The sequence below is a fragment of the Oreochromis aureus genome, linkage group 19 (assembly GCF_013358895.1).
Source record: "Oreochromis aureus strain Israel breed Guangdong linkage group 19, ZZ_aureus, whole genome shotgun sequence".
In the NCBI taxonomy this organism is placed as follows: Eukaryota; Metazoa; Chordata; class Actinopteri; order Cichliformes; family Cichlidae; genus Oreochromis; species Oreochromis aureus.
In genome coordinates this window covers 9012702-9036422 of record NC_052960.1, presented here as the reverse complement: position 1 = coordinate 9036422, position 23721 = coordinate 9012702, and the positions used below count along the sequence as shown (strand labels likewise).

General features: G+C 39.5%; 3 protein-coding genes across 4 annotated transcripts; 1 reads left to right on the top strand and 2 right to left on the bottom strand.

Annotated features, from left to right (window-relative positions):
- Position 1: 1 nt before the first annotated feature.
- Positions 2-6040, bottom strand: golga5 (golgin A5). Its single transcript, XM_031733475.2, has 13 exons — positions 5817-6040; positions 4084-4731; positions 2780-2977; positions 2467-2686; positions 2249-2372; positions 1950-2153; positions 1649-1819; positions 1431-1559; positions 1239-1337; positions 893-1112; positions 673-772; positions 513-576; positions 2-407 (listed from the first exon to the last, which is right to left on the bottom strand). The coding sequence occupies exons 2-13, from the start codon at positions 4721-4723 to the stop codon at positions 330-332; spliced, it is 2247 nt and encodes a 748-aa protein (XP_031589335.1). The 5' UTR covers positions 4724-4731; positions 5817-6040; the 3' UTR covers positions 2-329.
- A 1818-nt stretch (positions 6041-7858) lies between these two features.
- On the bottom strand, positions 7859-21040 carry rtf1 (RTF1 homolog, Paf1/RNA polymerase II complex component). Its single transcript, XM_031733468.2, has 18 exons — positions 20873-21040; positions 15672-15782; positions 15395-15545; positions 14440-14641; positions 14106-14223; positions 13671-13782; positions 13448-13586; positions 13156-13333; positions 12958-13040; positions 12757-12844; positions 12557-12664; positions 12369-12446; positions 11017-11138; positions 10757-10814; positions 9986-10063; positions 9624-9725; positions 9133-9247; positions 7859-9003 (listed from the first exon to the last, which is right to left on the bottom strand). Exons 1-18 carry the CDS (start codon positions 20954-20956, stop codon positions 8897-8899), a joined length of 2034 nt encoding a protein of 677 aa, XP_031589328.1. The 5' UTR covers positions 20957-21040; the 3' UTR covers positions 7859-8896.
- A 115-nt stretch (positions 21041-21155) lies between these two features.
- Positions 21156-23721, top strand: ndufaf1 (NADH:ubiquinone oxidoreductase complex assembly factor 1). Of its 2 annotated transcripts, XM_039603415.1 has the most exons (6): positions 21157-21341; positions 21446-21531; positions 22290-22829; positions 22934-23119; positions 23224-23298; positions 23408-23721. In XM_039603415.1, the coding sequence occupies exons 3-6, from the start codon at positions 22317-22319 to the stop codon at positions 23546-23548; spliced, it is 915 nt and encodes a 304-aa protein (XP_039459349.1). In that variant the 5' UTR covers positions 21157-21341; positions 21446-21531; positions 22290-22316; the 3' UTR covers positions 23549-23721. The 2 variants fall into 2 exon arrangements, with proteins under 2 accessions (XP_031589332.1, XP_039459349.1); XM_031733472.2 differs by having other exon boundaries at positions 21156-21531; positions 22293-22829.

The window sequence follows — 23721 nt, the reverse complement described above, 5'->3', positions numbered from 1 at the left end:
CTGTTTTTCCTTCTAATTCATTTATTAAAAGAGTATTTTTTGTACATAGTGTTAAATACAATCTCTCAGAAGTCTGAAACCAACACAATTTTTGATTCATGTCCGTTTAGGACACCACCAACACAATATCACTCTGTAATTACTTTAAAACTCAATGCTACCCATCTTCAGTTGGAAACAATATAGAAGAAATTGGAGGAAATGTCTTTTAATTCATAGCATATTTGTGCAAAACAGGGAGAGGTCCCAGAGCCCATATTCCAGCAGCTTCCTTACATTAAAGGCCAATGAAAACATCTTTTAATACCCAACCATAAAACTCAGGCCTTCTATCTTCCATCAGGACGACCATGCATTTCTGGTGTGTAGGTCAGAAGAACAATCATGACCCACAGGTGCAGTACCGCCTGCAAAGAAAAAGGAAAAAGAAAAACGATCATGAATAAACTCCGGATGTTAAAGACCACTTTACCAGCTACTGAGCACTCTCTCATTTCAATAATAACACTGACCATGTACAGGATGACAAAAACTCTGGCCATTGGGTAGCGCCTCAGAAAGATTCCCAGTCTTATGCTGTTAGAAATAAAAGTATTGGTCACAGTGAACAGTTTTTCACTGGTAAAACAGTGGAACTGTAGCACAGTATAGCGGTGAACAGTGAAAGCTTACCTGAAGCGGTCAATTGTGCTGGCTGCCTTACGTACTTTTCCATACACTCCTGGACTGTCCTGGTCACTGAAGAGCACAGGTGTGTTTCTTTGTCTTGCCCCTGACAGTCCAAAACAGAGAAATGTAAATGCATATATCATATATTAGGTTTTTTAATAAAACAACTGTTCAAAACAGATCTCATTTACCAAAACAAAAAGCAAATGACAGCTTCTCCTACCTGCTCCCTCTAAACCGCTCATGTTGATTGCCGGCCCTCCACTTTGTCCTCCCTGAGTATTCTTCAGCTGCTGCTCCAGGCGCTCCAGCTGAAAGACGAGGGAGTTTTTTTCTGTGCCAAGAGCTTCCAGCATTGTCTGCTTCTGGATCAGTGTCTCCGTCAGCTGGTGGAGCCGGTTCTCCAGCTCTGTTTGGCTGCTACTGAGTGTCTTGTTGGTCAACTGCAAAAAGGAAATTCATCAGACATTATTATTCAGTGGTTTTAATAGACACAAAGCAAATGTTCCCCAAGTCCTGATCCGGGAAGGAGACTCCTCACTTGTTTTGTATAACTTTAAGGTACTGACCTGGTTCCTGAGTTTTTGGATTTCATCTTCTCTGTCTTTGATTCGACTCTGCAGAGTCGTTTTGGCTCGATGGTGCTCTTCCTCAAGGTACTGCAGCTCCTATAGGCACAAAGATTAAATTAGTCTAAACAACAGCTTGTGCACAGCTTTTATCATTTTAAGCTTATTGTTATTATTGTGACTCTCTTTTACCTGTTTGTAGCGCTCCACCTCAGCCTCCACCTCCTGCTTAGCTCTGTTCTGTAAGGCCTGCTGCTCCTGTAACTGCGCCTGCTGCTCCCTCCACGTCTCTGCCTCTGCCAGCGCCTGATTCTCCAAATCCTGTAAGCAAAAATTCAACCTCCACTGATTTACTGGCCTCTCTCGCAAGTAAGTAATTTTGCTTTTTCCAGCTACAAATAGTATCTCACCTGTATTTCAGTCCTCAGAGTGAGAACTTGCCCCTGCAGTTTTTGGATCTCCTCCCTCTGCAGGTCCTTTTCATGACGCAGCTCCTCAAGCTCCAGAGCCATGGTCCCACTGCCGTCCAGTGCGTCTAGACCGGATCCCTCCTTCAGACTGCTGATCAACTTCTCTTTGGACTAAGCAAACATTTAAAAGTATAAAATAAAAGTTCAAACATCTAATGATGAGACAGTTTGTAGCCACACTTTACTCCAGGCTAAAGCTTTCAATGAAATGGTTTTTCTGGAAAGCCTCCACAAGCCTTACTTGTAGGATGCGTGAAGCTTTTTGTTTATAGTCTTGTAACTCTTGCTTGGCAGACTCAGCTGCAGCTTTGGCACTTTTTAGTTGGTGTTGGAAGTCGTCGATCTTGAACTTCTCCTCTGCTGCTCGCCGCTCAGCTGCAGTCACTGTTTCTGCAAGGGTTTGCCTCTCAGCCTCCAATTTAGAGAGCCGGCCAGCATATTCAGTCTACACAAGAACAGAGAGTTAAGTCTCATCATTTCCATATGACTAGTCTATATTTAACAGTTGTAAATACAGAAAATGAATGGCATCATGTGCACCTGCATCTGCCGGTAGTTGTCCTGTTCTCTTCTGAGCGCCAGTTCAGCCTCTCGCAGCCTCTCCTGTAAGGTTTCCAGAGCTTGGGACTGCATGCTGTTCCCTTCTGTGTGGTCTTGCATAATTCTAAAAATCAAACAAGACAAGAAAATGATGTTAAAATCAGCTCTTTATAAGTTTAGTGTAATTTCTATTTCAGACTTTGGCTGCAAAAGCATACTTTGACTTTTCCTTCTGTGCCTCCTCTAATGCAGCACTGCGGGATTTTAGAAGCTGATCGGCTTCATCGAGTCTGATTTTTAGGACTGCAAGTTGACCGTCTTTGGCTGAGAGAGCTTCTGTTAGGTCATCGACTTGTGACCGAAGTTCTCGTAACGTTCGGTCAGTCTGGGACTGCTCCGAGTTCCATTTGTCTGCACGTAGACGGGCCTGGTTTAGCTCTAAGAGAGAAAAAAACAAATAAAATCATAGGAAGAGGTGTAGATATGTGAATGTGTGCCATTTTCGGTTTCAGTTTTGGCTTTTTTGCTAACCATCTTGTAAGTCTTTTGCTCTCTGGATAACTGAAGCCATCTCTTGATTGAGGGAGGCCACCTCACTGCGCAGTAACTGGTTCTCTAGACGCAGGCTGGACAGGATCTGGTTCTGTGGTTCTTCTGTTGGTGGAGGAGGCTCTTGCCTGTTGGACTCCTGAGGGACAGCCAAGCCTGAGTCTGAACTCTCAGGTGTATCTGTGGTGGCCAGGCAAGAGTGAAGAGAGATCAGCATTTACAGGTATAAGTGTGGTAGCTCTTATGTTATACTGCTAAACAGCAACAAACTGGTATAATAAAGCATTAATATAAAATTATCTTATTTCATACCATTGTACTTTAAGGTTCCCTGTCAAGTTTTGGACACTAAGTGGGTTAATTCTTTATTGGGAGGTGGTAAATTTAACATTTTAAAAGGGAGCCCCACAAGGTTCAGTATTAGGTCCCATGTGGTTCATATTAACAATATTGCACCCTCTCTCTATAAGAAAATATACCATCCATCTTTATTCACATGCTACAGTTCTGTACTGTATTAATAATATTCTTTACTCAGCCACTGAAATCCAACAGCAAGTCTTTCTAAATTGAAAGAACGACGTAACCTAAAATTTGCTTTGAAAGCAAGTAAGTTCTCAAGAGCTTATGAGAAATTGTGGAGACGATCTGTGTGTACACCTCTGACTCAATTCTTAAACCCTCTTAATTCATTTCAGCTCTTCAACCAAAGATTTACTAATAAAAACATTGATTCTTGTTTTTACTGGGTTTCATATAAAAAAGCTGAGTTATGACTGTGGCAGAGTAGTCACTGGTTTTCATTCACTTTCTTTATAGACCTTTATTTTCTTGTAAAATAATTTTACCCCTTCAAGCAATTGACTATTTCAATATGTAATTACAAACCAGAATGTTCTTGAAGATAACTGTTATCTTACCAAGTGACCAATTATTAGTTCCTTTTCATGTGTTTATTCACTCCATTTTCACTGTACTCTCTAAATATTTGCAAATTAGTGCATGCTATCACCGATTTATTTAAACAAAGGCTGCTTACATGTGCATGCTCAGGATTCAGCATGCACATAACTGCACATAATTTTTCTCTCATAGTCATGAGAGCCTTTCAGTAGAAGTAATGTGACAAAAATGCATTAATGTGCCAATAAAGGTGAAGAAGAAGCTAAAAAAAACCTGTCTTAACTGTAAGCTGAAATTTTCTTCTCCTGTGAATAAGGTTGATTGTTTATAAAATGTTTGAGTGTTGTTAATTAGTCACAGTGTTCTGCTGGCTTTGCTCATACCTTGGCCTTGCTCTTTAGCAGAGTTCTCCTCTGTTTTGATGCTATGAGCAGATAATGAGCTCATGCTTGAAGCTCTTGATACACCCCGGGTGGACGGGGGTGTGGAGGGGACTGATGGGGTGGTATAAGAAGTGGTGGAAGCAGGAGATGTTGGGTTTTGGGCCTCTACCACTTTTACAAGCTCCTTTCTTGAATCCCTCCGATTGCTGACTTGAGGCTCAGAGCTATTAAGAAAATCGAAGAGCATGTCATCGTCCACGTTCTGCTCACTCTTTTTGGGTCTCACAAACCCAGATGAAGTCTTGCTAGTGTTGGGAGCGCTGCTACCAGAACCCAAGGGTGTACTGGTCACGTTGGCAGACCCAGCCAGCACGGTTGCATTAGATTTCTTGATGTTGCCAGCTGCAGAAGAGATGTAGCTCTGGGCATCATGAGAGGATGCATAGGTATGATGTGTCACAGGTGGGTTGGTCTTGTACCCTGCAGAGTTGTAGTCAGTTTTAGCAGTGGATTCTTCTCCATAGGCTATTGAAAAGGAGGATGATTTTTCCTGGCCTTTGCTCAGGGCAGTAGCAGCTCCCTGGTCCACTTTATTCAGGAAGTCTTCAGCTTTCCCAGCCAAGTCAGTAAACCAAGACATTTTGCAACCTAGCGATAGAGACAAACAGCAACATGTAAAGATTTACTTGACAGATAATATATTTATTTACTTTCCAAGTTCTTGGATTTCTATTTAACAACATAAGGAAGGTCAGTAGGGGAGTAAAGGTCACTATGTCAATGACAGATGCCAAATCTAGACAGGCAGTTTAACTGTAAAATAGCATTTCACCTCCCCTCATCATTATCACCACTGAGATACCATCCAATGAGGCCTTTAGTTTCAAAAGCTCAGGACACTCTGGCTAACTGTACCTGTGCATGACAGAGCTACTTCTGGTGTGGCTACTACCAGCCCAGGTAACCACAGCAGATCTTCTGCCTCTTTCTCTAACAGTCTTCTTGGTCACATCACACCACTGTATGCCCTCCTTCACTAGATCTATAATTCTTCTCTGATGTCTTCCTGTAGACTTCAAGAAGAGCAGCGCAAACCCTGCAAAGGCTCTGTAGAGACGGTTTCTCAGAACCTTTATTGCTGACAACCTCACCTGGTCTGCCAACACAACAGGTGCAGACAAGACAGCTCAGTGGTGCATTTGCTTAATAAGGTTTCTGAAGAAAAACAGGATGAGAAACTACATTTGGTAACACTAAAATATGCCAGCTGCTTTGCAAAATCGTTATATTTTCTAACGCAGTGGCAATAAATGGATTCTGAGGATGGCCTTGAAACTAGACAGGACTGAGCTTGATGGGAAGCAAAACTGCGAATCGATCCATATTAAATAAACAGGATCGCAGCAACAAATTGTAGACAGTTAAAGTTAGGACTCTTCCAGTTTTGTGAGCAGCCTGTCAAGTTCGACTCAGGACTAAAACTCTCCCTGCGACAAATGCTGCACAGCTAGCACGCTATAACAAAAAACTAAGAAGCGAAATTTAATCAGCTATTATTTTTAACCACACCACGCTTTTTTTTTTGTTAAACATAAATGAACAAAGGGGGTTATTGGAGATGTTTTAACTCTAACGTTATCGTAAAACGATGTAAACACAGTTGTTCAGGATCAACTCCATCAGTGCTGCGGCTAACAGGCTAGCTGGCTGTTAAAGGAGACATTTAAACGTACCGTTTGACAAGAGGTATCAGTCTCAGGGTGTCTCCAGTCACCTGACTGCCGCCGAGGTTAAACAGATCAGAGTGAAAGAGTAAAACTGCTTGGAAAACAAAGTCAAATATCATCATCTGTCAAGGAGGATGTTGATGATCCTCTCAATACGTGGACCAGGAAGCGCTGCAAATAAGGACCCGACAACAGAGCGCCTTGGGAACAGCCTGATCGAAAATTAACGGGGTTCCCAAAGCGCAGCACTCACCTCTGTTAAGGACTTTACTTTACTGTTTACTTTACTTTTACTGTTAGTAAAAATAAATTTTTATATATATATATATGTATATATGTATATATATATATATATATCCCAAGCTAGGCGAGTGGCTCCAGCAGATCCCGGGAACAACATCGGAGATCTCTGTCCAGAAGAGCGCGAGTCCTGGGAACAGCTAAGATACTGCAGCAGGACCCTCAAGCTCCCAGGCCTCTGGTAGAGGACCCGAGCTTGAAGGATAAACCGACCCGCAGGGGCGTGCTGGGTGTTATATATATATATATATATATATATATATATATATATATATATATAAGAAGAAGGAGGCGAAGAAGAAGACCTGAACAACTGGTAAGTTATTTACTTTTTTTTAAGGAAATTAAACATAGTTTTGTTTTGTTTTTTTAAGTTTAAGTATGATCCTATTTTAATTAATATCGGATAAACACGTATAAAGTACTCATCTTTGGATAAAAGCTTGCCGTTTGAAACAAATGAAGCTAAACACTGGGAAAACTAATATAAAGTAAAAGATACATTACAGACTAAGGCCAGAGTACTTTATTTTGTTCCGACAATCAAGATATGATTGTAGTATAGACTTTCAGTTTTAATTTAAGGGGTTTACTAATTGTTTTAGCATTTTTGTACATTGTACCTCATTTTCAGAGGACCAAAAGTATTTAAGATATTAAAACATAATTGCTTGTTTGTTTGTTTTAGTCCACTATAGTCTATAACCTTAATTATAGAACCCATGGACGTTATCAAGTACATTATCTGCTAACCCTTTACTACTGTCACCATCCAGTGCTTGTGACTCTTTCTGTATTCAGTTTTTAATTAATTAATTTATTTTTTTGCTGTATTCTTGGTTGTCTGTGAAGGTTCTCTGTCATCCAGTTCATAGCAGTCTAAGGAGCTTAGAAAGAAAAGCCTCTGGACTTCTTTATGTTTCTTGAAGACATTTCACCTCTCATCTGAGACGCTTCTTCAGTTCTAAGAGCAATTGGTGGAGAGTCCCTTTGGGTCATTATCCATTTGCACTATGAAGCACTGTTCAATCAGTTTTGGAGTATGTGACTGAATGTAAGCACAGTATATAGGCTTGTAGAATGTACATTTCATCCTGCTACTTCTATAAGCAGTTACATCATCAGTAAACACTAGTGACCCGGTTCCACTGACAGCCACACAGGCATATGGTGTAATATTATTTCCATTACATTGGATGATGTGGTATGCTTCAGCTATTTCTGTGCTTCTCCATACTTTTCTCCCCCATCATTCAGGTACAAGTTCCTCTTGGTTTCATCTGTTCAAAGATTTTTTTCTCAGGACTGCACACTTGAGGGTTTTCTGGCTAACTCCAATCTGTCCTTCTTATTCCTGAGTGTAATCAATGTTTTGCACCTTGATGTAAACCTTCTGTAGCCATTTAGTGTTGCTGAGCTGCCATTGAATGGTGAATAAGACTTGTCAGTTAATTGCCTTCTTACTTTTGAGTGGGGCACTAGCATAGAATCGAATGAGATTGTCTTCTTTGAGGGCACAATTCATTTGCTCATGTCTTTGCAGTCATCTTCAGACAACTCTCACTAGTTTTGAAATCTCTCTCTTCTTACCTCTGCTGAGCTTGTTCTGTACTGTGAGGTTCTCTTTAAATTTCTTGATGATTACTTCTAACTCCAGTTTCTGAAACTTGGAAACATTGTTCTAACTTTGTATATCCATTTGCCCTCATCTGTAGTCCATGCAGAAGACAGACAAAATGACACAGAAGTTATGAAACAGTGCCCCTTTATTTTTTTCCGCACTCACTCAAAAATGCATATTTACATGGCATGCCACATCAAAACAGGAACTGACTATGGACACAATCGATAACACATAGAATCTGCTCTGGGAGTTCAGGGCATGGGAGCTATCCCATGAACAACCAACCGAGGGAAACTAAAAATGAAGCAACACTTAGAATAAGGTCGGCCATACAAAAGAGTTCCTCTTTATTTAGGTTGATTAAAAAGTGACAGATGTCCAGCTGACCTGTACTGAACGTTTTACATTTGTCATGAAGGGCCAACACTGTGGTTAAGTCAGAGATGATGATAGTGTAAACTCTGCAAATAACCACAATGCTGTTGAAATTTAGGATGGAACTGCAAGTGCAGATGTTCATACATACAGAGGGGGAAAATGGACCATTTTAATTTATTACTGATGAGAACAAGCTGGTCAAATCTGAAGATGTCCATAGACTTTAAAATGGCTAAGCAACCTAAATTGTCTAAGACAGGTTCCTTGTTCAAGGTAATAATCCACAAGTGCCATGTTGTCTTTGTCCTCTTGAAGAAAATTTAAAAAAAAAAAACATTAAAAAAAATTTAAAAAATTTAAAAAAAAAAAAGGGGGGGGGAGTCGACTCCAGACGATCCAGAAGAGTAGGAGAAGTTAAATACATTTAAAAAAAAAAAAAAAAAAAAAACACCACACAAACAAACTCAGTATACAAGTTTGTCTGTAAATGCAAAAGGAACAAAAAAAAAAAAAAAACCCAAACATATCTGGACAAGGTTTTCTTTTTTCTTCTTCCCGAGAAAGATCCTTTGAGAAAAACGTTGTCTCCGTTTAATCAGTATTTCCTTTGTGTTGGATGAACAGTCTCTTTTATCATCATTCGAACACACATCCTTCAGGAGTCATTCACATTCTCTCTCTCGCTCACACACACACAAACACCCAGTCTCTCACTTTCACTCAGACACACACACAAACTCTCGCTTACACATGCAATGTGGGTTCTCGATGAGGTGCTGCCACATCAAATCAGCCCCCTCCTCTTCTTGTAGTCTTCCAGGTTGAGCGACCTGCGGGGAGCGCCGTCCTTCACTGGCAACGCGTTAGAGCTCACAGACAGAGACTTCGCCTCTGCAGACGAAGAGCAAAATTACACAACTTCACTATATCACTGTGAAACACACTAGCATTCACCTTGTGCTCCAAGTAAGTAGAACATCTAGGCCGTACAGCTTCAACAGTACCAAAAAAGGGTCTCACCTGCATTGGGAACCTGTAGGTCAATCTTTACATCAAAGTCGTGAACTTTAAACAAGTCTTCCGAGAGGTCAGTGGTTGGCTTCGGGACATCTTTGTCTTTCTGGTTTGTTTGACCCTAAAAGAGAGAAAGTAAAGAAACCTGTTAGATTTCTTCAGGATAAAGAGCTACAATTCAGGTTGGTGCTCATTTCCAGTCTAATCTTATTTTAATTAGATCTCAACGGAAAAAGAAATTATTTTCTGCTAAATTTTTGCCATATTCTAAAATAATAGTTTTGTTTTCATTATTTTAACTATGAAAGCTTATAAATCATGTATTCACCAAAAAAGAACTACAGTGCTGAACTCAGTTTATTCTTTCAAAAAGTTGAGTTTATCTCAAAATATCTTTGGCTCTGTCCATCAGTGTGTGCAAACTTTAACATCAATTTTGGCATCATTTTTACTTATCAGTATCTACATTATGAGCTATCAGGGAGGGTCCTGCTTACCAGTTTGTTCTTCTCTGGACTTGAATTGTCTGGTGTTGAACCAGAGCCATATTTCTGGTTTAGGTGAGCAAGAATAGCTGCGTGGACTGACGGATCTCTGGCCTGCCAAATGAAAAGAATCACAGTGACAGATCAGATCAACAGAAGTAGAAGTAGTGGTAGTTTAGGGGCATTTTCGACTGCTGTTATGCTGTATGCACATAATTAAGCATGTCTTCAGTCTTATTTATAGCAGTTCAGTAATTTAAACTGTCAATTTCATTATTCAGGTATTGTGTTTGTGAAAATGAGGCATGTGTTATTTCAGTGTGTTTAAACAAGTACAAATATCCAATCTGATAAATTTATTATAGAACACTTACATTAGACACCATGGTGGGTTTGCACTGTCTTCGTGTGAAAGGATCCATTTGTTGGTTTTTGGCATTTTGTCCTTCAGCCTGTTGGAAAATAATTAATAATATACAAATAAATAAACTAAATATTAGTATGTAGAAACCTGCACCATGAAGGGATGTATAATCACGAAAGCTGCATTAAAATTCATAGGTATGTTGTTTTTACTACACATGCAATAGGACGTGATGGTTTTAAGCCTCTGCAGGTCATCTTGGACATACAGGTGCTAAGGTTAGTATAAAACTCTTAGGCTGGGAGTTGGCTGAAGTGAACCACAGTGATACTGAACATGGTCACAGTAAAGCAGCACCAGATTAAGAAAACACCTGACATGAGGAAGCACTTTGAGGAAGATTATAAATGTACCATTTTTGATAAAATGCTGCAAAAACAGACTTTATAGAGATGAAACTCTTCTTTTATATTCCCGATGCTTGCGTCATTGAAGGTTTTCCTATCCATAGATCTATTCATATGGTGTTATGCTGTCAATATTTTAGCATAAAGTTATGAATTCCTAGTTTCTTCAATCAATTCTATTTAAATAGCAGCACATTTGATTGGTAGCGACTTAGTCTCTTAATGCTTATGGAAGCAGTAAGGGTGTGTTTTTTCCAAAACACAATGGCTTAATTTTTGATAAATAATTACATTATGTAATATATCTTTCTTTTTTAACTCATCTGAGGTTGTGATGGCTGTATATGGTGCTGCTGAAGAAGGTGAACACTTACCACAAGAGCTTTTTCAGATTCAACAATGTTCCAGCTTCTGTTCCTCTGATTAATGTAACTGGGTGACAAAAGAACAGTTTAAGATCATTACAGAGTAATGATAAAGGGGCTACCAACAAAACACAATTTAGCTGTTTTTCTGTAGTTAACAATAACTTTATTTAAAGAAACCAGTGTTTTAAACTGTGTATTTTAATTCAGTAACTTTGGATATCTGTTTTATTTAACACAGTAAAATGTTATAAGTGTAGACTGTGTACCTAATAGCAGAGATGTTCTTGGTCCTCTGTCTGTCGAGGGCTTCTGCCCTTTCCTCAAGCTCATTCAGTTCGTCCTGGATCACTTTCACTCGTTCACCATCTCCACTTTCCTCTGCCATGGCCTTCAAACCAAAAACAAACCAAAAAACCAACAAGAAATGAAAAGGTAAGCCTGATGAGCCTTTGTCTCTCATCAAAGTTCAGTTCAATGACATTTGCTGTCAGTGTCCATGTTTTGTTGGTTCAGAGTTACAGGTTAGCAGGGTGACATTTAAAGGGCTTTGATAATTCCACCTTCTCTGGGAGTCTTTACCTCTCTGGGGTTCCAGGGTATAATTGGCTGTTTTTGACTACTTTTGATTTGACCTCTATATATCAACTTTAAAAACTGTTTATCTTGCCTATCAGCACAACCTCACATATCTGAATTTTGAGTGATTTTTTTCATTTTGGCATACCGTATTATCACAATTGATCTAAATTTAGACAAAAAATTAAAAAAACAACAACCATAAAATCTGAGTAGAAAAGTTATATTTCTTACTGTAAAAACCACAAACTAATGAATCGTTTTCATAACTTGAAATGCAAATAGAAATTGTACATTTTTAAAACATTATGCACAAGTTTATAAAAAAACAAAGTAAAATGGTACCATTTACCTAAAAATGCAGCCAAGGCCTCAGGCGTTTTTTATATAGCCATTTAAAACTATTTACAAAACAATCAGGTGTGCTGCATCAAATAAGATGCCACACAAATACAATTTATGCAAGTCCAAAAAATAGTTTCTGTCCACTATAAGACAGAGGAGAACAGCACAGGGATAAACCCTGCAGGTCTCACAGCAGGAGGTGTATCACTCCTTCTGTTTTCTAGCTGGAGACAGCGTTTGCACTGCAGTCTGCCTTTGGTGGCTTTTTGGAGAAACTGTCACATTCATCAGTATAACTGACACACAAATCAAAACAACGACTACACCACACACTAACTACACAATAACTATAGCCTCCAAACACACTAAACGTCACAAATCTCTCACATGTGAAGACTCGCTCTCTCTGTCTTTCAATTACTCGCCTTCTCTCCCCGGCATCACTCCTAAAATTTCCCCTCTTCCTAAACAACCAAATGCCATGTTCCCATATAATTTTTTGATTGGTCGACAACACGATTTAAAAACTGGTATATTGTTTGAAGTTTGGGCTTTCAACACAAGTTGAAATGGAGACTCTGGGTTGCTGCATCTTGTTGCTGTGTTGTCTTAAATGGGTCATGTGATTTTGACCCGCCGGCATGTCTGTCGACCCCACAGGGTTAAAAAAAAAAATAAAATGCTGGTTCTCTTTTACCTTATCTTTGAGTAACTGCGTTTTCTTCATGGCGTAATTTGGTGGTGCTTTCCGGAATCTGTCCTTTTCTTTTACAATCTGCAGAGAGTTTAGACAAAACAGTTTTATGTCCACTCATAATTAATGACATCAGAAAAAAAGAATGAAAACCTAGTAAAAAAAAAAAAAGAAAAGAAAAAAAGACTTACATCCTCAATGTCTTTATCGTTGAACTTGTAGTTGAGAGCTTCTTTGATGGATTGCTCCTTCTTGGTGATTTCATCCAGAGTTGGTACTTGCATTCCAGCAGCAATCATCTGAGAAAAATCAATGAAACACATTTCATCATCACTTTATCGATTATATATTTATTTGTTCAAATATTCTCCTTTAGTTAAAAATCACCTACCGCCTCTTTCCACTTCATGAATTCACTTTCTGTGAACTCTTGATTTGATACAAACTCAAGCCTGAAAACCCGTGTGTCACCACCATGCCTGTAGATGATTTACAACATTAAGAGTTGTGTTTTTGGAAACCAGGTAAAAAAGAAAAAAACAAATATGGACCATAAACTAAATGATCCATGTGTCCATGACAGTATGCCTACCTTAACTGTAATCCCTTGTTTGTTCGTGTTGACCCAAGCTGGTAAACCTTTGCCGTCTCTACTACATCAACAATTTCAGCAACCTTTCAACAACAAGGGAACAAGAAACTCAAACATAAGTAAAAATACTTCCTAAATAAATAAATCCTACATCTTTTCTACCACCAATATATTATCGTAACAACAATATGAGCTCACCCTATAAACTGGTTTACTGCTGCTGTTCCCGATTCCTATCCTTACAAAGCAGCCAGTCACAGTCTTAGCAAAGAAGGGCATGTGGCACCAGCGCTCCAGCTTGTGTCTGGACAGGCGGATCCTGTTGAGTTCATCTGGCAGGGAAACGGGCTGCGACTTTGGTGGAGTCTCCTCTTTTCTGGTAGCAGAACACAGTTTAAAATGTTACTCAGAATCAAGAGAAAAGCATCAAACTTGTCCATTGATCTTCTTGTGATGGAACTCTGGTGAATGCACTGGTTGATACACTTACTCGTCTTCATCGTAAGATGATGAACGGGAACTCCGGTCGCTTTTGACAGATGACTTGTCATCATCCTCCTCTTCTTCTTCCTCATCGTCAGAGTAAACCTCGCTCGTCTTCAGCGGCTGACGCTTAGCCAGCAACTCCGCTGTAAAGAGATGAAACGTCAGCGTTTGAAAGACAATCAGATTGGCACAACAACCTGTCACAAAGGAGTAAAAAGCATGCCAACCTGTTTTGTTTTTCTTCTTCTCACGTTCAGCCTTTAGTTCTTCCATAGCCTGGGATTTTTTGTCAAGTTTTTCATCACGCTTGGATCGTCTCTCCTTGTTGTGTGACATGACCTAGAGAGCATGTAGAGGTTAGAATTAGAAACATGATAAAGACAAGGTGTAATGCCACCCCTTCTCATACCAGGCAGAAATGAGGAGTAAAAGAGGCATCAGATTTCACTTAAATTACTGAGTGAAATTAAAAGTTCAGTTTAAGCTCTTATTTAGGCTTTAGGCACTTGAATTAGACAACCCAAAATACTATAGAAGAGTAATTTGTACTATATACAGATGGTTACTATATACAGTTACTATAGGCACTAAAAGACACACTGATACACACTGTTGTATAGTATGTCTGATATTGTTTTAGATGTATGTGAAACTGGACTCACCACTTGTGTATCTTGAACCTGAGATGCCTTCCTTTTTTCTTGCTCTTCTTCCTGCTTTTTCTTCTTCTCCTCCTTCTCCTTCTTCTTTGCCGTCTTTAGTTTCTTCTTGATTTCAAACCTTTGAAAACGAGCAGAATCTTGAGTGAATAAACGGTGATCTCACGTGATAAGTTAAAAATGCCATGTTTTTTCATTGTATGGCAAGTTTGTTGAAGTAAAATAAGAGTACTCTAGTGTATTTTAATAAATAAATATCTTGTAGGATTTTTTAACAACTTAAAAGTTATTTATGCCAAGTACAACTTTTTTTTAACAATTTTTATTCCCCACTCACCGTCTCTTTAGCACCTCTCTTTTCTCAATTCTGTTGAACAGCTCTTGTTCTCTCTCCTTTTCTGTCATCTGCTCAAGTCGAGCTCTGTCCTCAGCGTCACCCATCAAGTCATCATCATAACCGTCCCTGAACACCTCATCCTCAGAGGAGTCTGAGTCCGAGCTGGAGGACGAACTGTTGCTCTCTGAATCAGACACCTCGCCTAAAAAATTTTTAAGGAACCAGAGACAGGGAAAAAAAGGCTGTTTTCAAATCAATTACAACACAAAACGTTAGAGATGTCATCAGGAAGATTTTAATTCTAGTATATCTGACTTTTCTTTACAAAATGTGTCAAAAACAGCTTTTATGAAGCTTTTAACCATGAAACAGTTATAAATCTTTTTAACATTGCCAATGTAATTAGGTCCCAAAAAAGTAAATAGGCTCTCCCCCCTCAGTTTAGACCGTTTCATGTCAAGCATCCACTATATCAGTGGATTACCAAAACTGAATTGGATTTGTGAACAACCACAAATTCCCAGGATAATTTTTTTCAGGTTTTTCTTAATTGTGTCAGCCAGTTCACACCAGGACAATGTGACAAAAATAAACAACAGCTTAGATGCTTTGCTGTGAGGCACCTGGGATAAACAGGATGAGTGAATGAGTCATGTAATCCTAACATCTTTAAAAAAAAAACCTGTGAATACAGCACTGTAGTGATGTATAATCTACAGTTCATAATATGTCTGGATGTCCCGCTCTACACTTCATGGAACATGTTTTAAACATGAGACCGCATACAAGTCCATTTTGCTCATCAGTTTAGTAGCCTTGAAATGCTACTAAACTGCTATGGACAGATGTGTGACTTAATTTTTTTAAAAAAAAGAAAAAAAAAGTCTTCAAAGAAGCCTTATTTGAGAGCAGGGAAAATCTTTTTCCAATGTGAACACTGAATTAAGAAACCTACCTTCCTCCGGTGCAGAGCTTTCAGCTGAGCTGTCCCCATCTGAGCTACCAGACGCTGTCGCTTTATTAACCTTCTTCTTTGTAGCGTTCTTCTTTTCAGACCCTTTGCCCTGCTTAACCTTCTTTTTGCCTTTGGTGCCACCGACAGTCCACTGGATAATAGGAATGAAAATTTAACTTTTGATTATGTAATTGACAGAGAGTTCAGGTTTAGTCTCTTGTGCCTCATATGTGTCAAACTGTAAGGTCTTTTAGAGTAAATACTAATATTGCTATACCTCGTCATCACTGTCAGATGTCTCAGAGTCTGTGGAAGCTGCTGGTTTGCCAACAGGTTCTTCCTGCTCACCCGAATCAACCCTTTTCCTCTTCGCCAAAGACAGCAGCTCCTGCAAGTGACAAAACAGTGATGTGGTTTAGAAAGGTTCACCTATAGTGAGGGAAATAATTATTTGATGTCCTACTGAATTTGTAAGCTCACTTACAAAGAACTGCACAGTCTGTAATGTAGTTTCATTTTAATGAAGAGACAGAATATCAATCAAAACATCCAGAAATAACACATTACATAAATGTTATAAATGTCACTGAGTGAAATTAGTACTCGTTTAGTACTCGCCCAGCCAGAATTAAGGCTCCCACAGATTAGTACACCTGTCCACAAAATCAATTTCTTCCATTTTGACCTCACCATCACCATACGTGAGACCAAAGAGCTGTCAAAGGACGTCAGACACAAGATTGTACACCTGCACAAGGCTTGAATGGACTACAAGACCATCATCAAGAAGCTTAGCAAGAAGGTGACAAGTGTTGTTGCAATTACTTAGAAATGGAAGAAATATAAAGAGACCATCAGTATTCCTTGGTCTGGAGCTCCATACAAGATTTTGCCTCATGGGGTGAGGATGATGATCATGAAAAAGGTGGTGGCATTAGATTAAAACTCCATGGGAGGAGCTGGTTAATGATCTGAAGACAGATGGGACTGCAGTCACTAGAACACCATTGGTAACAAATTACACATAATGGACTGAAACCTTTCAGTGTCCGCAAGGTCCCCCTGCTCAAGAAGGCACATATACATGCCTGTCTTATGTTTGCCACTGAACATCTAAAATGATTCACAGAAGCTTTGCAGAGAACGTGCTGTGGTCAGACGAAACCAGAAATCAAGCTCTCTGTCATCAACTCAACCTGGCATGCTTGGAGTAAGACAAATGCCAAGTATGATCCAAAAAACACCTTGCCCACAGTCAAGCACGGAGGTGGAAACATTACGCTTTGTGGCTGTTTTTCTGCCAAGGGTAAAGAACATAATTGAAGAGTCATGTACCAGAAGATTTTCTGGTACCTAATATTAGTATTATAATACCTAATATTAGTAATATTAGTATTACCAGAAGATTTTTCTGGTACATGAAGACTTTCTGATAAGAGACCCTTTCCCTCAGCCAGAACACTCCGGAGAGGTCGTGGATGGGTTTTCCAGCATGAATGGCCCAAAGCATACTACCAAGGCATCAGGAGTGTCTAAAGAAGCAGCAGATTAAGATAATGCAGTGGCCTAGCCAGTCTGAAAAGTGTGAAGGGAGCTGAAGCTTTGAGTTGCCAAGGAGCAGCCAAGAAAATTAAAGAACTTCTTTATAAGTGGGCAAACATACAAATTTAGCACAGGGGTCAAAAAAAATTATTTACCCATACTGCAGTACAAATGGACAGAATTTCTCAAGCCACTTCTCTGTAATTCATATAGTGGGACATGGTCAGCAGAAGTAGAACCTTTAAATGTAATGATTAAACCCAACAAAAGCTTATTTTTCTTATTATTTAGCTTCAATCTGTTTCCCAGAAATAAAATTACATGTGCCTTGTATTTCTCAAAACACATTCCAATGCTAGTTTGATGATTAAATTGCCTCAACTACATTTATGTAATGTTGTTATTCAAGACAACTGCTCGAACAGGACCTGATAACACACAAAAAGAAAGTGAACCTACATACTCCATTACTATAAAATGCAGAAAAAGAACAACAAAACTATGCTCTCTCTCTCTTTCTCTCACACACACTTGAGAGCTTTCATTAAATACAATTTCTTTCCCTGTGACTTAATATAATGCAGGGAGGATCATGTCGGGACACTGATCAAAGATGGTTTCTCTCGTGAAGTTTACAACAGCAGCCATTTGGTTTATTCAAGGCTACAGACTATATAGAGCAGCAAGAATGTAAAGCTTGACAAAAGTGCTATATTCTCACATGGATGAAGCAAGACATTATACGGTATTTGTACTAAAGAGCAAGCAGTCTGAAGAGCATTTGCAATTCAGCTTAGAAAAACAATTGCTTTTTCACATACAGCTCCTGCAGTTTATGTCAACAAAGATTCACAGCCACAGAAATGATAGGTCGAACAGTCTTGCGTTTCACGCATGTGCAGTACTGGAACGTAAGTATTTTCGGCCGTTTCAATGTGGACGCACAACTCTGTGAAAACGACTGAAAACGATAGTTTGGACGTGGAGCGTTTTCACACGAAAACGCAGTTTTCAAATCTATCCGGGCTAGTGTGGACGTAGCCTCAGTTATACTACTATAGGTCCTCCAAAACACTGAGGTCATCTCTTTAGCTTATCATGCATTTATTCACCATTGCTGCATATCATTAACAAGTTCTCTCAGTCTTGCAGTTTCTACTTTTTACCTGTACCCAAAGAAATCCATGTACATCTGCAGTTATTGTCCTCACCAATTTGGCCAAACACATATCCATGAACTCCGAGTCTGCTTTTGTTTGAGGTCTCTTCTTGTTACAAGGGAGCTTTCCTCACCACTGTTTTGAAACGTTTGCTTTGGGGCTAATTTGAGGGTTCATCTCTATGTTAAAAGATCTATAAATTCAACTTGTAAAAGTCAAAAACCTTAACTTAAAGTTAGCTAAATTAAATTTTGCAATGAGCTGACTTATTTGGGTTTGGAAACTGCTGGCTCTTCAAATGAAAACTCCAATTTAATCTTTGGGAGACTCAGACCAAGTTTCTTCAGCAGCATTTATAGTCATTGTGAATGAGTTGAGTGCTTAGGGTCCATGGTGAAACTGTTAATATCCACACTGAAGTGCTCAGAAAAGGTGTTCCAGGAACCAATCTCAAAATAGTATCGCAGGAAGGAAGAAGTGGCGCAGACTGGACATGAGAAGAACGACGCCTTGGCTACAAAATAAGGTTGGTGAATTACAGGCTTATTAAATTGCCTTCTCCTACATGTTCTGGCTGTCATCACATTGTGCCACAAATTCACACACGTCTTACACATCTATTTTCTAATGCAATTACAAAACAAATTCAGTTATTTAGACCATCAGGGTAATATTGAGAAATACCAACAACACTACCATGCTGTAGACATGAATTGACGCATGCTGCTCAGATTAATGTCAGGCTTAAACAGCAGCAGAGTTGTCGTCTTTCTCCAAAACTGTGTAAACAGGCATGCATGACAATGGGTAACTATGGTTACAGAGTGACGCTGGGAAGCTCATGATTCCCAAGAAAAGATCTTAAATTATTATGCATATGCAAAATCAAGAATGAACCTCAATGCTCAATGCTAGTAATATGGATATATACTTTGTGGTATATATATACTATATACTGACTGCATTTTTTTTTTTTTTTTTTTTTTTTTAAAGAAAGGCAGGCTAACACACCTGATTGCAACCTTTACAGTGTCTGATATTTCACTATAAAGTCTAATTAACAACTTTAAAAAGTTGCTGTTTTCAACTGAAAATCCAAAAGATTTCTGGATTGGTTTAACCACCCAAAGTTTCAAGATCCTAGCAATGCCTCTGGTAACATTTAACACCTCATTCCTCCAATCTTCTTCTTTCACCTGCTTTCTTTAAGGTTCACCACAGTGGATCATCTGCCTTGAACTCACACTATCCCTAGAATACATGCATCTACTCCTTTACTACATCCATGAACCTCCTCTGTGGTTTCTCTTTGTCACCTGCCTCACAGATCTATATTCAACACCTTTTCTCCAATATATCCACTATCCCTCATCTGCATATTTTCAAACCATCTCTGTCTCCAAACTGCTCAATCTGAATTGTCCCTTTGATGTACTACTTTTTTTTTCTTATCTTGGCATTTTCTGATCACTCCCAGTGAAAATCTCTGCACCAAAGTCCCCCTAACATTCATCTCTACCAACTCCACCCTGCCTGCACGCTCTTCTTCACCTCTCTTCTGCACTGTCTGTTGTTTTGGATGGTTGACATCAGGTATTTAAACGCATGTATCTTCACTACCTCTACTCCTTGCAGCTTTGGTTACACCCATTTAACTCTCGTTCACAAACGTATTCTGCTTTGGTTCTACTGACTTTTATTCCTCATCTCTCCAGACTCGCTTCCATCTCCCAGCTCTCAATACAGATCACTATGTCATCTGCAAACATCAGTCTATTGAGACTCCTGCCTGATCTCACCTGTCAACCTGTCTATCAACACTGAGAAGAAAAAGGGACTCAGAACAGATCTCCAATGTAATCCCACTCCCACCTTAACCCCTTTCTCCTACCACATACCTCACCACTGTCTCTGCACCAGCAACAGCCTCACCTGACTTCCTCCTGTAAGCACATCAGTTCCTCTCTTGGCACCTTATCACGTGCTTTCTCTAAATCCACAAAGACCGTGCAACTACAGAAGATAACTATAATAATCCGCATTTAACAATCGGTCAAAAAACACGCACGATCAAACCTACCTACTGACCGTTTGAGCAACCGAAGAAGCTGATCTTATTGACCCAGTCTGATCTTCTGTGGTCACCGTTTCTGTTTTCTCTGGGAAAGGGTCAAATACACGTGAGTTTAAAGGTGATGTGAACAGCGTTGGCAACTCTTCAGACTGACATGTTTCTCTGCCAGGAGCAGTTTGACAACAACACCACCGAAATAGAACTTCGGCTCATGACGTCATACAGGAGATAATGTTCTGTCTAAAGCAAACGCGACTCCAGAACGGTTTCACTTTGTCAAAAAAAACAAACAAATCCCATTCCAGTTTAGTCTGAACGCTAAATCACCAATTATCCAACAGAGCACGACTGCAGTCACGCAGCTTACGGCTCGAAACCAGTCAAAGGCCCACGGCGCGGCATTTTCATGGCTACATAATACTGCATGATTGCAAGCGTTGGGTACCTTTCATAACTTAACGAGCTGGCTCTGTACAAACTCAAACACTTTCCATTTTATCCAGTACCATACGGAAACTCGTAAACGCTTAGCAGAAACCAAGCTCCATGTTAAGATTTGAGTGTTTTATCACAAAGGAAACAACGGTTGTAAATAAAATAGGCCCACTCAGCGCAATCAGCTAGCACACATTAGCTTCAGCCTCAAACTGTTGTCAACTTCAGAATCCACCGGTGGGGAAAAACGGTAAAAATAACACCTACCTGATCTAAGTTATCGTCACTAGCGCTGTCTTCCGAGTCAGAGTCAATAACGACTCGACCTTTCCGCTTCTTTACATTCACCATGATTAGCTGCAGAGCTAACCCACTTGCTACCACTGTGTCGTCTAATGTAATGCTGTCTACGATAGCCGTCGCTGCTACCTGACTAGCTCTGGAGTCAATCACACAAAGGCGGAACTGCGCATGCGCGCCAGTATAAACAGCTTGATTGACGCAAAGTGTTTAAGTGACATATAAAACCATTTTTTGTTCTTGATCCCTCTACACTAAATAAGGAAATTCAACTAAAGAACATACTACAGAAACGGAATCGGTGGATATAAAAACATATACAGTTAGCAGAGAGAGGGAACCATATATGAGTACAGGAGTCAGGACAGTAATCTTTGATGCACGGAAGCTGTGTTCAGTGATTACCTTGTGGCTCGAGTGACATTTCTGGTCGAAGGTTTGCTGAAGGAATTTCAATTGTTTTGGGTTACCTGTTTATACTGGGACAGCTTTGGGCTAGCATACACCAGCAGTCTGTATTTTTTTTCTTCCCCATATTAGAGATATGTATCATAGTGTATGATAAAACCTAACCCGAACAAGCCCTGATGTATCTACCAGACATTTGCTGCTCCATCGTAGTCAACGTAAGTGTAAACAGTTTACACTGTGTTAAGTTATTAACTGTAATTTAAAATTACTTCATGTAATTTTTTCCGGTTTCAGTAATTCCAGTATGGTTAAGCTTTTATTGATTAATTTGTGTGTTTAGACAAATATCATTCGAAGAAAATGTATCTGACAGTCATTCAAAACCAATAGCACACAATCCGTTTTAATTCTAAGGACTTGGAGGTAAAAGTGTTTATTCACCAACTGTTTAGACAGGGAAAAGAAATCATGACCTCTCCAGAAACTACTTGGAGTCAAGTGATTGAATTAAGAAATGAGAGTGGGAGTGTGGTTATAGAGATGCCCTTCCTTAATCTAGTAATTGTCTTGGTTTGAATTTCTCTGTCTTTTTTTTTTTTTTTTTAGCATTGTAAAATCCTTCCAAGATTGATGGACAGAAACTTCTTTACCATCTTTGCTAAAGTCATTTTTCATCAACATTGTGTTAACACACATCTGAATGCACCAGACCAGTAAACTGCGAAAAACTTCTGCTCAGTTTGGAAATGGACGTGAAGAAAACCCATGAATACATAACTGAAACAAGAAGCTTTTCATTTTTCTTCATAACTATAGTTGTATGAAGTGGGACAGTTTAAATGTCCTCTATTGAATAATTATACAAAACTATATACATATTGTTTAAAGTGTGTCAGGCCATTATTTTCTTTTTGAGAAACATATTCCTGGTTATATTCATTTTGACTGTGTTACTCTGTGTTATGTATGTCAGCAGTGAAACCTGCAGATCAGCGTTGAAATGTCCCTGCCGAGGATCACACACCTACCTTCTGGGAGGCTGCTGAGCGCCATCCTCCACCACCAGAGGCTTCTCCCCTCCATCATTCCTCTCACTGTGCCAAAAAGGGCTGTGATCCAGGGTGAATACAGACGGCCCGGCCAGCCCAGAAAGGCCAAGTTTCCCTGGAAAAAGATTAACTTTAACTTCTCAAAAGGTTTGGAGGGAATAAAGAAGCATTTCACACTCCTGAAAAAGGAGTTTACTGACCGCTGGGTTGGCCCTGAGGGTAAACCGATTGTTGAGCACATGCTGGAGCAGAACAGAGCTGTATGGGAGTTCAGAGGTCCAGAGAGCCTGGGGGAGTGGACGGTGTCCTCTGATCGTGAGATTGGAGGCCATAGTGAAGCTTACCTGAAGCTTGGAAGGAACAATAATACCTGTTTTCTGTATGGGACACTGAGCTCTACTCCCCCACGAGATGGAGAAACACGCTACAGTGGATACTGCACTATGCGCTCAAAGCAGCCTCTGGTTAGTGTTCATTGCTGAATTCCTTGTTTTTTTTGGATGCAGAAGGGTCCTCCCACATTGCAGTTTATGTAAATGCTAATTCCCAAGTCTTTTGTCTCTCCTAGGCTTCCTTTGATAGAAAAAAACACCATGATTGGAGCAGTTTTAACACTCTGCATTTACGTGTACGTGGTGATGGTCGCCCATGGATGATTAACATCTCAGCAGAAACATACTTCTCTCACCAGAAGGATGACATATACTGTTATTTCCTATATACCAGAGGAGGGCCCTACTGGCAGGATGTTAAGGTGAAGTTTATTAAAAAAAAATTATGTAACAAATCTTTATAGGTCTGTCTGAGAGGCATGATAGTATCAAATATGTTGATCAGCCTGAAAATGTTCTTCTGCAGATTCCTTTCTCCAAGTTCTTCCTTACACATCGAGGGAGGATACAAGATGACCAGCATCCTGTCTGGCTGGACAAGGTAGTGCAAAGAAACATTCCTCACAAAGTGATGATAAAACTGATGTATCATTACCTGAGTCCCTTTTTAGCTTGTGGCCTTCATTGTTTTTTTGTATTTGTATTTACAGGTTAACACCATTGGGTTTACTTTGGGAGACAAAGCTGATGGCCCATTCCAGCTTGAAATTGATTTCATTGGTGTCTGTAAAGATTATGCACACACAGAGGAGTTTGCCTACGAAGCATACAAGAGGAACCCAGAAGTCTAAGAACTGTTAATGCTGCAATCAGACTGTTGGGACAAATTTGAACTTATATTGACACCATTTCTGTAGTGTCATTACAAAATTCAAACTATTAATATTTAATGACTCATGCAGATTGTTTATTATTAAATGATGTATTAAATACCACAGGAGAACAAATAAAAAAAGAGAGACAA

Bases quoted from the DNA above. Each gene is read 5' to 3' on its own strand.
- golga5 (XM_031733475.2), bottom strand. From the start codon at position 4,723: ATGTCTTGGTTTACTGACTTGGCTGGGAAAGCTGAAGACTTCCTGAAT. The intron at 2,978-4,083 runs GTATGAGCAAAG...TGGCCACCACAG, and splicing joins TGCTAAAGAGCAAGGCCAAG to ATACACCTGAGAGTTCAGAC. The intron at 1,820-1,949 runs GTAAGGCTTGTG...ATGTTTGCTTAG, and splicing joins AAGCTTCACGCATCCTACAA to TCCAAAGAGAAGTTGATCAG.
- rtf1 (XM_031733468.2), bottom strand. From the start codon at position 20,956: ATGGTGAATGTAAAGAAGCGGAAAGGTCGAGTCGTTATTGACTCTGAC. The intron at 13,783-14,105 runs GTGAGTCCAGTT...CATGCTCTCTAG, and splicing joins AGGTTCAAGATACACAAGTG to GTCATGTCACACAACAAGGA. The intron at 10,815-11,016 runs GTACACAGTCTA...TTTGTCACCCAG, and splicing joins AAGAACATCTCTGCTATTAG to TTACATTAATCAGAGGAACA.
- ndufaf1 (XM_031733472.2), top strand. From the start codon at position 22,317: ATGTCCCTGCCGAGGATCACACACCTACCTTCTGGGAGGCTGCTGAGC. The intron at 22,830-22,933 runs GTTAGTGTTCAT...TGTCTCTCCTAG, and splicing joins TGCGCTCAAAGCAGCCTCTG to GCTTCCTTTGATAGAAAAAA. The intron at 23,299-23,407 runs GTAGTGCAAAGA...TTGTATTTACAG, and splicing joins ATCCTGTCTGGCTGGACAAG to GTTAACACCATTGGGTTTAC.